This window comes from Triturus cristatus, chromosome 10 (assembly GCF_964204655.1).
Source record: "Triturus cristatus chromosome 10, aTriCri1.1, whole genome shotgun sequence".
Classification (NCBI taxonomy): Eukaryota; Metazoa; Chordata; class Amphibia; order Caudata; family Salamandridae; genus Triturus; species Triturus cristatus.
Window position 1 is genome coordinate 1,235,577,517 of NC_140593.1, and position 13,642 is coordinate 1,235,591,158.

General features: G+C 47.6%; 1 protein-coding gene across 1 annotated transcript in view; it reads right to left on the bottom strand.

Annotated features, from left to right (window-relative positions):
• PHF8 (PHD finger protein 8) overlaps nucleotides 1-13,642 on the bottom strand; it is a 96,838-nt gene that overhangs the window by 59,225 nt on the left and 23,971 nt on the right. Inside the window, exons 11-12 of the mRNA XM_085629859.1 lie at nucleotides 11,335-11,424; nucleotides 4,511-4,774 (exon numbers count right to left, since the gene is read on the bottom strand). Of these exons, the coding sequence (XP_085485985.1) occupies nucleotides 4,511-4,774; nucleotides 11,335-11,424 (354 nt within the window). The remainder of the gene's footprint in view (nucleotides 1-4,510; nucleotides 4,775-11,334; nucleotides 11,425-13,642) is intronic.

The following is a 13,642-nucleotide window of genomic DNA, read 5'->3' on the forward strand; positions in this document are numbered from 1 at the left end:
GCCTGTGGGAGTTGCAGTCTACACCGGCTTGGTGGCGTGCTAAAGTTATAAGAATCATGGTGAGATAGGTTTGCCTGAGTTAATGAACTAAAAATGGACCGAGAGGGAGAGGTGGAAAGGTGTAGGCAAATATCCCTGAGCAACATATCCATAGTGCGTTGGCCTTGGATAGTGGGTGTGGGTACCTGGAGGCGAACACTGGGCATTTTTCTTTTTTGACTATGGTGAACAGGTCGATCAGGGGAAACCCCAACTTTTAAAAGTAAGAAAGGAGGACTTGTGGGTGGAGTTCCCATTTGTGGGTCTGTTGGGGCGTCCTGATGAGCAGGTCTGAAAGCTTACGGTCCATCTTTGGCAGATATTCTGCCAACAGATTAATGTGATGGTAAGAGACCAGAGAGGTGTTACAGCTGAGAGGACTGTGTCCTCCCCTGTTTTTGGAGATAGTACATGGCTGTCATATTGTCCGCCTGGACTGGGACAACCTTGTGGGATAGATAAAGAAGGAAAGCTTCCAGTACGAGGAAGACCGCTTGAAGCTCCAGGTAGCGGACGTGCAGAGATCCCAAAGCCCTTGTATTGTCAAGTCTTTCAAGTGCGCACCCCAACCAGTCTCTGAACCGTCTGTTGTAAGAGTGATTTGAGGTACAAGGTCTAAGAAAGGCCCCCCTTTCAAAAGATTGTAGGAGTTCCACCATTCCAGAGAACTGTGACTGTGGCGGTCTATCAACACTAGAACCTTAAGGTGACCCTGTAATTTTGACCACTGGCGAGAAAGAGATTTCTGTAGTGGGAACATGTGTAGTCTTGCGTGGGGAACTATGGAAATGCAAGACTAAATCATTTCCAGTAGACAAAGGACAGTACGAACTGCAAATGTTTTGTTTGGCTGGAACTGAGGTAGAATTATTTGAACATTTTTATGTTTGAGCGGGATTGGGGAAAGCTAAACTCAACTGGGCTTGGAGGATTGCTCCTAAGAATGTTTGAAGTTGAAAAGGCTGAAGGGGTGATTTGGGGACATTGATGGTGAACCCTAAATTGTGGAGTAGATCCACTGTCAACGGAATGTGCTGTTGGCACTGCTGGAGAGTGCTGGCTGTGATGAGCCAATTGTCCAGGTATGGGAACACATGAACGTCTGGTTGTCGTAGATGTGCTGCGACCACTGCCAAGCACTTCATGAAAACTTGGGGTGCTGTAGTGACCCCAAACGGAAGAACTTTGAATTGGTAGTGTTTTTCTCCTTTGACAAACCTAAGGTATTAACTTTGAGCAGGATGTATGGGTATATGAAATCAAGCATCCTTAGGTCTAGTGTTGCCATTAAGTCGTCCTGTTGTACAAGTGGAACAACATCCTGTAGAGTGACCATATGAAAGTGTTCGGATAGGATCTAGTGGCTCAGAGGTTTGAGGTCCGACTGGTCTTAGTGACCCGTCCTCATTTGCAATCAGAACGTACAGACTATCCTCCTGTGCCTTGTTGTCGATGAGGGTCGGGTTCTACGGCCCCTTTGAGAAGAAGGGCTTTGATCTCTAATATGAAGAGTGTTAGGTGATCCTATGATACCCTGTGAATCTCAGGTTGGATATTGGGTGGTGTGGTGATGAGCTCCAGACATCAGCCATGTTGGATAAAGGCCAGTACCCAAAGGTCTGTGGTGATGGACTCTTAGACTGGGTGAAAAAATTGTAGCCTTCCCCCGACCGGTGTTGTGTAGGCAGCGGGAAGGACTGGGTAGTCCCTGTTATGCAGTAGATGTTGCTACGTGTGCGGCGGTACCCCTGCCCATTCCTTTATGGTTACCACCTCTGAAGGAGCCCCTGAAATAGCCATTACTGTAGATGGATTGGCCTTGTTTTTGTTGAGAAGGGGATGCATCTCTGGTGGTGGTTGTACAAACTCCCTCGAAGCCAGAGCAACGAAAGGAGCCTTTAGGTGTTGTGGGCTGTAAGGCTCCCATAGCTTCAGCAGGGTCTGTGTCCTTCATCAATTTATCTAAGGTGGAGTCTACCTGTGGGCCTAAAAGATGTTCTTTGTCAAAGGGCATGTTAAGAACTACCTGCTGGACTTCTGGCTTGAAGCCATAACATGAGCCAAGCAGGTCTCCTAAGGAGCACGCTGGTATGGATACTTCTAGCGGCTGCATCTAGGGCACAGCTAATGGAGTTATTGGTGATGGTCTGATCCTCTGCAACAATTTGTTGTCCTCGTTTACGACAGCCCTCGTGGAGATACTGTAGTAGCTCCTCCATCTCATCCCAAGGGGCCTATCGTAACGTGCTAGAAGGGCCTGGCGAACGGGCAATGCGCCAGTGATTAGCTGCCTGTGCTGCTCCTCCATTCTCCACTGCGTCGATCCGCGTACTCTCCCTTTCAGGAGGTGGCGTATCCCCAGTTGCCGGACTGTTGGCTCTTTTACAAGCAGTAGTGGCAACTATGGAGTCTGGTGGTCCCTGACTTCATGTACAGAGGGGGCCTGATGGAGACCAGTGGGTAAGGACTGGCTCTTTGAAGAGGTTATCTGCATGTCCTAACTTGCCAGGAAGCATAGGCAACAACGGCATCTTTGTGGATGGACAAGGGAGTATCAAAGAGGAAGTCTCGTTCCAAATACTTCTTGCGTAGCTCAATCCCAGGATAAATAGTTGCTTCAGCAATGGCTGGCCTGTTGGCAAAAACTCGCATCTTCAGAACGGGAGGTACAGACCGGATAAAGGTCTGGATCATTTGTCGTCATGGGATCTGTATTAATTTGAGTTTTATATACCGATAGCGAGACCCGAAGGCATCAGAGCGATTTGCAAGTTGTGTGCATAGGTTAACTCAAGCTGGGTCATGTGTGTCCCATGGGTCGGGATCCCCTTATGGCTCTCCCACTCGCCCAGTGTTTTATTTTGGTCACTAGAGGTGTAGCATCAGGTGTTGGTGGTGGCAGCGGCATAGGATCAAGATGAGTAGGACTGGTAGTTTTGTCCTGTGTTCTCTTTGTTGGGAAGAACAGGAGCGTCCAATGCATCCTCAAATGTTAAGTGCATCTTTGGTGGAGGAGAGGCCATTATTCGCCCAGTGCCTTCTTGAATTTGGGTCTTCCATTTTCAAATGTCCATTGTCGCAAGGATAGACTCGACAGGAGACATGGAAACCGAGAAATGCTTTGAGGTTTTATTTTCAGACTTTTTCCAGAACTGAGGGTTTCAAAATGGATGAATGTTTCTTGCTCTGAATGGAGATAGATGGGGGTCGGTGGCTGAGTCGGTCCCGAGGGTTGGGTGCAGACCGAAGCATGCAATCGATCCAAGGAAGGCAACACCAAGGGCATAGTCTTCGTAGAAATTTCTGAGCCGGGCCAGGGGCGGGGCATCCATAGTATTTTTTGGGGATCCGATCATGGCCAGATAGCAGGGCCATCCAGTGACCTCTAGTATTGGGAAGGGAGCATGTTTTAAGTTCTGCTTGTGTTGTGAAGCAGGGTACTCATGCGCTGCCCAGGTGGCAGGGTGTACTCCAATACCTCCTCCACGTCGGAGTCTGAGATTTCTTCTTCCTCTTCTGCAGCAGGCTCCTCGTGGGCATGCTCCTCCACCAAAATGTAAGGAGTGCCGTCTTCAGTCCGACAAAACATCTCCAAATGATGAGCCCTTGGGTCCTGGAAAGTCTTTTTGGAACAGAAAGACTTGCAGACATCGCAGACGGCCTCGCAGTGGTTGGGTGCGTGGCAGAGGTTGCACACTGGGCGTTGGATCTGTGTGAGGATATTTAGAGTGTCCTCACGGGTAATATCGAAAAAGTGTTTGTTCCATCAGGAACACATCTTCACCGACTGTGTACGCAAGATGGTAAGTCAGAGACTGGCAGCGCCACAAAGAAGGGGGAGGGGGGGTTAGGGGGGGAAATGAGTCGGTGCCCGACCTGATGAGGTTTTAAAGCGACACAGTAATGGACACGCACAATAGACACAAACTATACCGCCGAAGACTGGATAAAACCGAAGACTCGTACCGAACAGAATTAACACAGAGGAGAGGCACACACGACCAAACCAGACGCCGGAGAGAAAACAAACAAAAGGAGTCAAAGCCCTTGCGCAATATCACCGAGAGGAGGAGTCACTCTACCTCGTGACTCAACAGACTTCTTAAAAGAAAAACTTGCACAGCTCCGAACCCAACACTAGATGGCAGGAGTCTGCAGAGCATGTGCATTTACAGCCACACATGCCGTTGAACAGTAACTTCCTGAAAGTCTCTTTCCTATAGGGCCTGTGGCACAAAGCGGTACATGAGCAACTAAGGGATGAAAGTATAGCCACGGAAGAGGAGGGGTTGGGGAGGGAAGGAGGTGACTAGGGAACATCAGCATTCACCTACAGAAAAGGCACCAGAAACCAGAGTCAGATCATAAAGCGAACACGGGTTAGGGCCTGAATGACTAGGTGGCTCAGGTTCGTAACACAAAGATCAATAATGCTTTCCATCAGGGAAGAAGCAGCTGGAAACCCACAAACCTCCTTCTTCAGGGAGCCACTTTCCTTCAGGGCCTGCAGCTCGAAGGGGCTAAGGAGCTCCAGATCAAGTCTCTTGGGGATCAAAGATGTCCCCTCCCTGGACTTTCGCCCACGCTTCAACTCCTTGGACATCAAAACCTGACTCTTGCTGCTCGATGCAGCCAACAGCAACACTGGCTTGGATGGCGAGACAACACTGGTTGGCGGGCTCCTCTTAAATCCAAAGGGGCTGCCAGTCTTCCCAATGTTCTGCTGAAAGATATCCTGCAAAAAGAGAAAGCTTCAATTTGGTCATATGTTCGTCTTGCAATGCAACTATCTCCCCACTGCCGTTACCACTGATCCAGGTCTACTCCATAGCCCCCCTCTTCCGCTGTGCAAGACAGGATGCTGCACCCAAAGCCCAACCCCTCATCAGGCACAATATATCTTGCTTTGTATCAGAGCAGTCACACCCGTAGTCCAAAGAAAATGATCAGAGATTAGGTTGGGCTGAGGAGAGGATAAAAATTGTGGTTGTAGGAAACTGGCTCTGTATATACTCTCCCAAAGTAAGGTATAGCATGCACAGGGTCCAGTGGATCTACAGAGGCTCAAGTAGCCCAGACGAATGCTCTCTTTTGTGGTAGCATGGGTGTAAGGTTATCAGAGGGCAGTGCTAAGCATTTGTTGTACACAAACAAGCAAGAAATATTTAAAAACACACTCAATGACTGTATCCGGGACCAATAGTTTGTAAAAATATTACTTCTAACCGAAGATACTTTCTTGCATTAAAATAAGTTTTGCAATATCACTGGTTTTCAATGTAAAAATGTGTGCATTTTGCAATCAGCAGAATGTTATCCTATGGGAGGAAACATAATCAGCAATATGCAGGTGCGAGAAAATGGGGTTCTGTTGCAGTACCACCCCCCTCCCCTCCTTCAAACACACTTTTTGCCTGGCTTGTGAGACAGCTTTGACTGGAGGGTACTGGGACCCTGCTGTCCAGGTTGCCAGTAATAGTCCTCTTTCCCTAAAAACTGTTCCACAATTGGCCCTTCAGGCCACTGTAAGCCCCTTGAAAATGGTACCTGGGTACCTATGGCACTGGGACTGAAGGGGGTCCCCTATGCACCCCTCACCTAGGCCATGCAGACTGCCAATGCAGCACCCATGCCTGGTGCAGACAAAAGACAAAGTTGACAGGGCAAGCTGCCTGTGTGCCATGTCAACTAGCACTTCTAGCAGGCCTTACAGCCATAGGCAGGGGACAGGCGCCTTGGCGTTTGTAGCACAACCCTAAAAACTGTCGCAATTTTGATTCTACAGCTTTGTGTGCACGTTGGCATTTGCTTCAGGGTGCACAATACCACAGGAGTGGGCAGATCTGCATGAGCACATATGCCCTTCCAATATTTACACCCATTCGTAGATATTCTAAGGGCCAGTGAATTCATAGAGAGTATACAGGCTGGAAACTCGAATTACCCAACACCATGATGGCTTCTCTGAACCCAGGAGTGTCTGGTACCAAACGACCCTGCTCAATAATCCCACACTGATACCAGAGTGGAATATATTGAAACCTGTGCTCAGAGGGCACCTCAGAAGTGCCCCCTGAAAACCTACCAACCCTGGTGTGGCCGCAGACTGGCTTTAGGCAGCCTGCCACCACCAGATATGTTTCTGGACCCCTGGGTCGATAGCCTCTGCTTTCTGGGACCAGAAACAAAGCAAATCTTGGGTAATTACCCCATTGGCTACTACCCTTCACTCCACCATAACTCCGATTCACCCAACCCAAAAAGAAGGACAAGCCGCAGATCGCAAAAACTGAAGACTATCTGTGGACTTGGTGCCAAACCCTGCCTGCTTGCTTTGGTCTATACAATTGCAAATACCAGCCTCGTCCTGCAGCCGTTCATCCTCTAAAAGCATCAGAAGTGCTGCCAGCACTTCGCTACACCATCAGCATCACCCCTGAAGTGGAGGAACCACTTCTCTGCAGCTTGCAGGCACAGACCACAACGTCCGGTTAACCGTTCTGCGGACCACTGGGTTCACCGATGCAGCAGCCAACCAGGAGGAGGTCAATGTGCTCCAGAGGGTCAGATCAGTTTCCCCACCAAGTTTGGAGATGCTAGGACCCCAGGAGCCGCCCTGCACCAATACCAGGGGTACCGGACCAACTGCAGCAATCAAGGCTTGTTTAGTGTCTAGCCCGGACACCAACACCGCTAAGACTGACCTGCAGACGTGGGACTCCTGCACCAGAAAGGCCATCACTGACAGTAGCCTGCTGTCCTGTTTTGTCCCCCTCTGCAAGTCTGACTAAGAGCAGCGAGTGCCTTCGACACACAGCCTTCTGCACCAGAGCTCAACAGCACGGGGCCACGAATACAGACTGTGACCTCCTGCTCCCAAGACCCTCAAAAACTGAGCACCCTGCTGGGAGCTCCTGGACTGGTCCCAAAGTTTCTCTATGCAGCCTGTTTCATGGTGGCCCCACCTTCTTTGTCAACGGTGTAGTGCAAGGCTACCAATCCATTCAGCACCTCTGCACACACACTTCAAGGCAGGTAAATCCGTGCAAAAGTGCATTAGTGTGACATTTTTGCTTGACTGTAAAAATTGATATCTCAAAAAGTACTTAACTAATTCTGAAGATCTTGGTGTCTAAAATAATATAAAAATCCATGTAATTTTTAGGTCTCGCTGAGCCAGCGCATTCGCTGCTTTTCGAGAAATTTAGTGTGAGGGTTTTCAAAGTGCTGCCACAGGCTTTTGGTGGCCTAGCGCTTGCGTTCACGCGAGCGTGCACGCGCGAAGCCGCCATCTGTCTTTGATCGCGATCACTCACTTTCGTGGGCCGCGTCACTTTCACGGCTGCGCGGCCAATGCTTGTTGAATATGCAAGGTAATGCGTGCATGTTACGGCCCTGAAAAGTTCCAGTCACCGGTAATTTCAGAGACTGCCTATCAACATATGTCTTTGCAATGTCAGATTCTAAGTTTATTTTAGATTGCACTCTTAGGCAAAACAAACCGAGCAAGCAAATTTTGGTGGTGTCCAATGTACATCTGATTCAAACTAACCAACTTAAACACCGCAGACTGAGCCAGTAATGCGTGTACCCGCGCCTCCTTCACACAGACAGCTTAAAACGACTACAAATGTTTACGCTCTGTTAAACAAATCATAATTCTGGAGAAAGATACAGTGCCCAGCTGCACTTGATAAAAGATGATGACTATAAAAACATTAACAGACAAGTGACTCTGTGGTTACTTCGAAAATGCATGCACCTCCGTCACATACATCACACAACAGAAAGTATATTTCCAGCCATACAGGAGAGGGCCCGAGCAACAATCCGTTATTAGGGCGGTATATGGGGGTAGGAATGTGACGCGGAATGTTATGTTAGTGCAGGTGTAAATCTTTACGTGTTTGTGAAAGAAGTGGGAGCGTATTTCAATTAGCCCAATACAAACAAACCTTAAAATGCAGAATTTGGGTTACTTTGTTGACATCACGAGGCACGCAAGTTCTGCTGCTCTTTTGTTTTTAGAAAGTGGCTAGATATGGCCCGCAAAAGGAGAAGTTCATGCATAGCGGCCAAGTGGCCGCATGTCATTTGCGACAACCTGAATCAAATTCTTTTTGAGTAACGTTGCTTTACTTTCCGAGACCTGCAGTTTGACTTTCCTGTTTCACATAAATACTTTAAGATTTCAGAAAAACTCTTGGACTAGCTAAATATGTCCGATACAGACAGTTGTTCGCCATTTGCACATAAGTTATTCAACGCCCGGTGAAATATGCTTTCACATCATTCTACCGTCACTATTCTAAACGTTAACAATAACATGCATTCTATTCATTAGACCAAATAACAGTTATTGAAATCAACAACTATGAACATCGCACTTACGCTCTCGGGTGATTAGTGCGCAATACAAATTAACATAAAACTGTGTTCACTCTCTTTGCAAAGCAATGTTGTTTGAATAGTCGCTACGTCTTGCATGCTGGTCTTTTAAACTTTGAGACTCGCTGCGTGGTCCCTGCACTGTGGAATTCAACCGCTTCTTTAGTTCTAAACCACTGAAGGCCGGAAGAAAGCAGAAAATAATTGTTTGTTTACCTGGACTGACAGGAAGTGTGTTTGAGGAGTGACAAGCAGGGTTTATCCCGGTTTTGAACAGACCTTTCCTCATAGTAACTGTATGACCCCCGCCTCTGTAGAACGCACATCCTCGAGAACTGCGATTCTCATAGGTCGAGCACAAAATCTAGTCCCCGCCCTAAAACACACTTCCATGCGCGGGCTCGTGGACAGTGGCTGAGAGCTTGCCAGAACATTGGAGTATGTGGATGGGAGAGGTTACACTCCCGTTAGGAGCAGCATAGGCACCGCTGTAGCCCGGCGACTTTGGATGAGCACATGGCGGGGAGATCGGTGTCGGGGTCAGCAGGGATATTTTAAGCCCATTAAATGAGGACATGGATCCTGAATGATAGGTACAAAAAAACAATGTCTTTGGCAACTCAGTTTTACATGGACAATTATTACTGAACTTCCCTTTGCCGGCTCACGTTTTATCTAGTGCTACTGGATACACGAAAAGAACTGGACCTTTTAAAGATTTATTCTGACTTTTACGATGTGCTGGAAATTTAAAAAAAATAAAAAAATACCCCGCGATCCCATAAATTGAAGTTAAAATGGTGGCGGTCGAACCAGGAGAGTGATGCACTTGCTGGAGAGGTCTTTGTGCGATTTAGTCACAGGTTCGCTTCGTCATATAATACCACTGAGAGCTAATTTGTCTTCTGCAAATCAGTTTATAACATGTAGGCCACATAATCGTGTTTTATGTAATAGCTCTGCAGGTTACTGCTACGCTTGCCGAGACGCTTGCAAACTGTAAAGCATACATGTAGAACCTTGCTGTTTTTGGTAAATGTTTGTATTTCCAAGATTGCTAAACTTGACCACTTCGGGTAGTAATAAACACTTATTAGTAAGTTTATAAAAAAGGTTCAGGGTAATTATTATATAGACCGATATATCTGACATTCTTACAGTGCGTGAATACCTCTCACACAGATTGGAAAAGTAAACAAGCATTGGCATAGCCAATAGGTCTCGCCTTTGGGACCTTATAAGTGTTTAGTTATCCAGCACAATATCCTTGGTGCAACAACATTAACTGTTGCATGGTTAAACACTTATACGGTTCCAAAGGCTAGACCTATTGGCTATGCCAATGTTTGTTCTAAATTGATCTCAAGTTTTTTTCTTAAGTGTCAGTCTCATTTATTGCTTCTGAGTGTAAAACAAATGTTTAACACTACCCTCCGATAAGCTTAAACTGCTCGCCCACACCACCACAAGAGAGAGCATTTTGGACGATTAATTTGAGCAATATAAGCCAATAAAGGTTGTCGGAACTTTCTATATAGTGTACCGCTTGGTAGTACACTACATAAAAACCCAGCTTCCTACAAAGGATACAGAGCGTAAACGTCCTGCACTCCCTGCGAGAAAATATTTCAGATGGTAAATGGTGACACTCATACGGGAAGAAAAATGTAAGAAAATATTTCTTGTAACAGAATAATGTTTTAAAGCTGCAAGCATGGAGGTAGCAACTAACTCTTAAGAGGCAAAACGGATATGTACTCATACACTATTTATCAAACTAGCATTGTTACGTGCGGCTTACAGATGCAGGGGTCAAAGAAGAGTGCACCCCATTAGGCCAGCGGGAATTCGAACTCAATACTATAATCACATTTTCCACAGGGTTCTCAGGTGGAAAGACCAGGAGTGAATGAAGCCCGCCACAACTCCTAGTAATGACTTGTACAACTTTACACAAAGACAAAGTCACACCCAGCTACTCTGCAACACACTTAAAACTGCCCATTTACTTAGTACTGAGTGGACATGTAGGTCGTGCATGTTTCTGAATCAAAGATGCAATGTATTGATTTAAACAAAAGTGCTCAGAGAAACGCAGTGGTTTCTGGATCACATGGGCTTGTTGCTAAGCAAGCAGACATATTTACAACAACTGTTTGACATTTAGACATTTCTGAGAGCCCATTCTCATTCATGGCAGTTGCTGGTCTTTACAGAGTTCACTGTCTGGAATCAAAGGGCTCCTCTCCAGGACAGAAATGCCTTTAAGGTACTGGGTTGTTCTTTTGTCAAAGCGTCTGTTTGGCTGCTCTTTAGCAAGGAAACAAAACTGTTATTTCATGTTTTGATGCTCCACTCTGGAGTTCAAGAATTAGTAAGATGCTCAGTCAAGCATTTGATTGTTGAATATGCATAATAAATGTTTAATAACATTAACATACAAACAGTTTATTTTGCTATTCTGCTATTGATCAAATAGATGTGCAAAGGGGAGAGCTGGCCCCTAGATAAATGCAATGTGGTTTTTTTTACATATTCGGTTTAGATTGGTCATGTTGCTGGGAAGTTATGGGAAAAAGAGCAAAATACATATTCTTAAATGCACATGAGCAATGACCAGAGGTAGATCGAGGTCTTTCCAGCTCAGTGAAGGGAGAGACTCCACCTCAGAGAGGGCGCAGTTACCTTCAGAGAGGATGCAATTCCTTCTCCAGGGACACCGGTGTAAAGCAAAAGCTGCAGAGGAGGTTTAATAAAACAAATACAGATTGCACGCCCACATGCCAAGGATCTGAACCTTGGCATGATGGTCTATCCATGAGTTGCTGTGCCTCGGCCTCCCCACTCTGAGCCCCTGCTGCTCACCCATCCACTCCACAGCTGAGTCCATATGCACAGGTCACTTACTTCCACCAGGCGGATTTCCTTGGCGAGGTCCTTGATGAGCTGCATGGTTGTAATCGTCTCCGGGATCTCTTCCTCATGGTCCGCTATTGCCTGGGAACGCAGCAGACATTACGGTTAGCACCACTTTCAACTAGGAACATTGGACACTCTGAATTATGGGGCTTGTGAGCCCCTGTGATGGGAAGATTTATCTAAACCCCTGTACAAGCGTTCAGGAGGCATGTGTAGGAGCAGAAGTAACACTCAGCAGGACTGTGAACAAGGCATGTGTAGGAGCAGAGATAGATAACACTCAGCACAACTGTGAATGAGGCACGTGTAGGAGCGTACATAACACTCAGCAGGACTGTGAACGAGGCGGTGCAGACGAAAGACGCAAGAACACCTCACCTCCACCCTCATCTGCACTCCTCCCCCTACCACCATGGACACCAACCCAGCAGCAAACAACCTTCAACAATGGATCACCAACTGTGCCAACAATCTTGTCCCCTCCAGAACTCCACCAGACGACAACGCCAAAGCCAGCTAGTTCATCACAGACATCTGAGAATACAAGCGCTCTTGCCGACGACTGGAGAAACCATGGAAAAACTGAAAAACCCTGGAAGCACGCTCCGCATACAAGGCTGCAACCACCAACTCATCAAATCACCTAAGAGAAAATTTGTCCAAGACAAAATCCTCTCCAACACCCACAACTCCAAAGAACTCTTCGCCATCATACAATTCACCAAACCAAACATGGAAACTACTGACGTGCCTCCCTCCCAAGACCTCTGCAAAAAACTCAGCTCCTTCTTCCACCACAAGATCAAGATGCTCTACAACAACTTTGACGACCAAGACCACGGCACTGACACAAAACCCCCCTCCAGCTACGCCATCCAGCCGACCCTCCTCACTTGGAGACCTCTCACAACACAAAACACCGCACAGACTGTGAAAACCATCCACTCCCGAGCACCCACTGAACCCTGCCCACCGCAAATCTTCCACAGGAGCACCATCGCACTGAACTACAACGAACGATCAACTGTTCCCTCGAGACAGCCACATTCCCCGATGACTGGAAACATGTCGAAGTCAAACCACTCCTCAAGAAGCCCTCCGCGGACCCAACAGACCTCAAGAACTTCAGGCCAATCTTTCTTCTCCCCTTCGCCGGCAAATTCACCAGGAAAGTAAACACCCGGCTAGCGCTTTTAATAGAAAACCAACAACATCCTCGACTGCTCTCAGTCTGGATTCCGCAGCAACCACAGCACAGAGACTGCCCTCCAAGCTGCCCTTAACGACAACCGCACCCTCCTCGACCAAGGCCACACTGCAGCACTCATCCTCCTAGAGCTGTCAGCAGCCTTCAACACAGTCTCCCACTGCACACTAGCCACCAGACTCCACAACACCAGTATCCGGGGAACTGGATTTGATCTTTCCTGTTAGGCGGAACACAAAGAATAACACTTCCGCCCTTCATCTCAGAGCCTACGGCGATCAGATGCGAAGTACCCAAAGGATCCTCCCACAGCCCCATGCTCTTCAACATCTACATGGCTCAGCTTGCAACCATCGATAGAAAACAAGGAGTCAACAGTGTCATACGCCGGCGACAACACACCAAGGAACCAGACATCCCCAAGCACAGCTTCCATGATGAAGGACATCGTATCCTGGATGAGCAGCAGCTGCATGAAGCTCATCTCGGAGAAAACAGAAGTCCTCAACCTCGTATCCACCCCCTCCGCATGGGACAACACCTTGAGGCCCCCCGTCCTCGGAAGCCCACCCACCTCTATGGATCACACTCGAAACCTCAGCATCATACTCTACTTCTCACTCACCATAAACCGCCAGATCAACGCTGTGTCCTTCACATGCTTCAACACCCTCCGCAAGACCTTCAAACGGATTGCCCCCAAATCCAGGAAGACCGTCACCCACACGCTCATCCCCAGCAGACTGGACTACGGAAACACGCTCTACGCCGGAATCAACAAAACTCTGCTCCACAAACTCCAGACCATCCAGAATACCACAGCTAGACTCGTCCTCAACATCCCACGACATGACCACATCACCCAACACCTCTGGCTCCCTGTCGAAAAAAGAATAACCTTCAAACTGCCCACCCACGCCTACAAAGCCCTCCACTACACCAGACCCCAATGAAAGACTCTCCTTCCACACCCCCCAAGAGAAACCTCCACTCTGCCAACCTAGCCCTAGCCACTGTCCCCCGCATCCAAAGGACCAGAGCTGGTGGCAGATCGCTCTCCTACATCACGGCCAAGACCTGGAACAAACC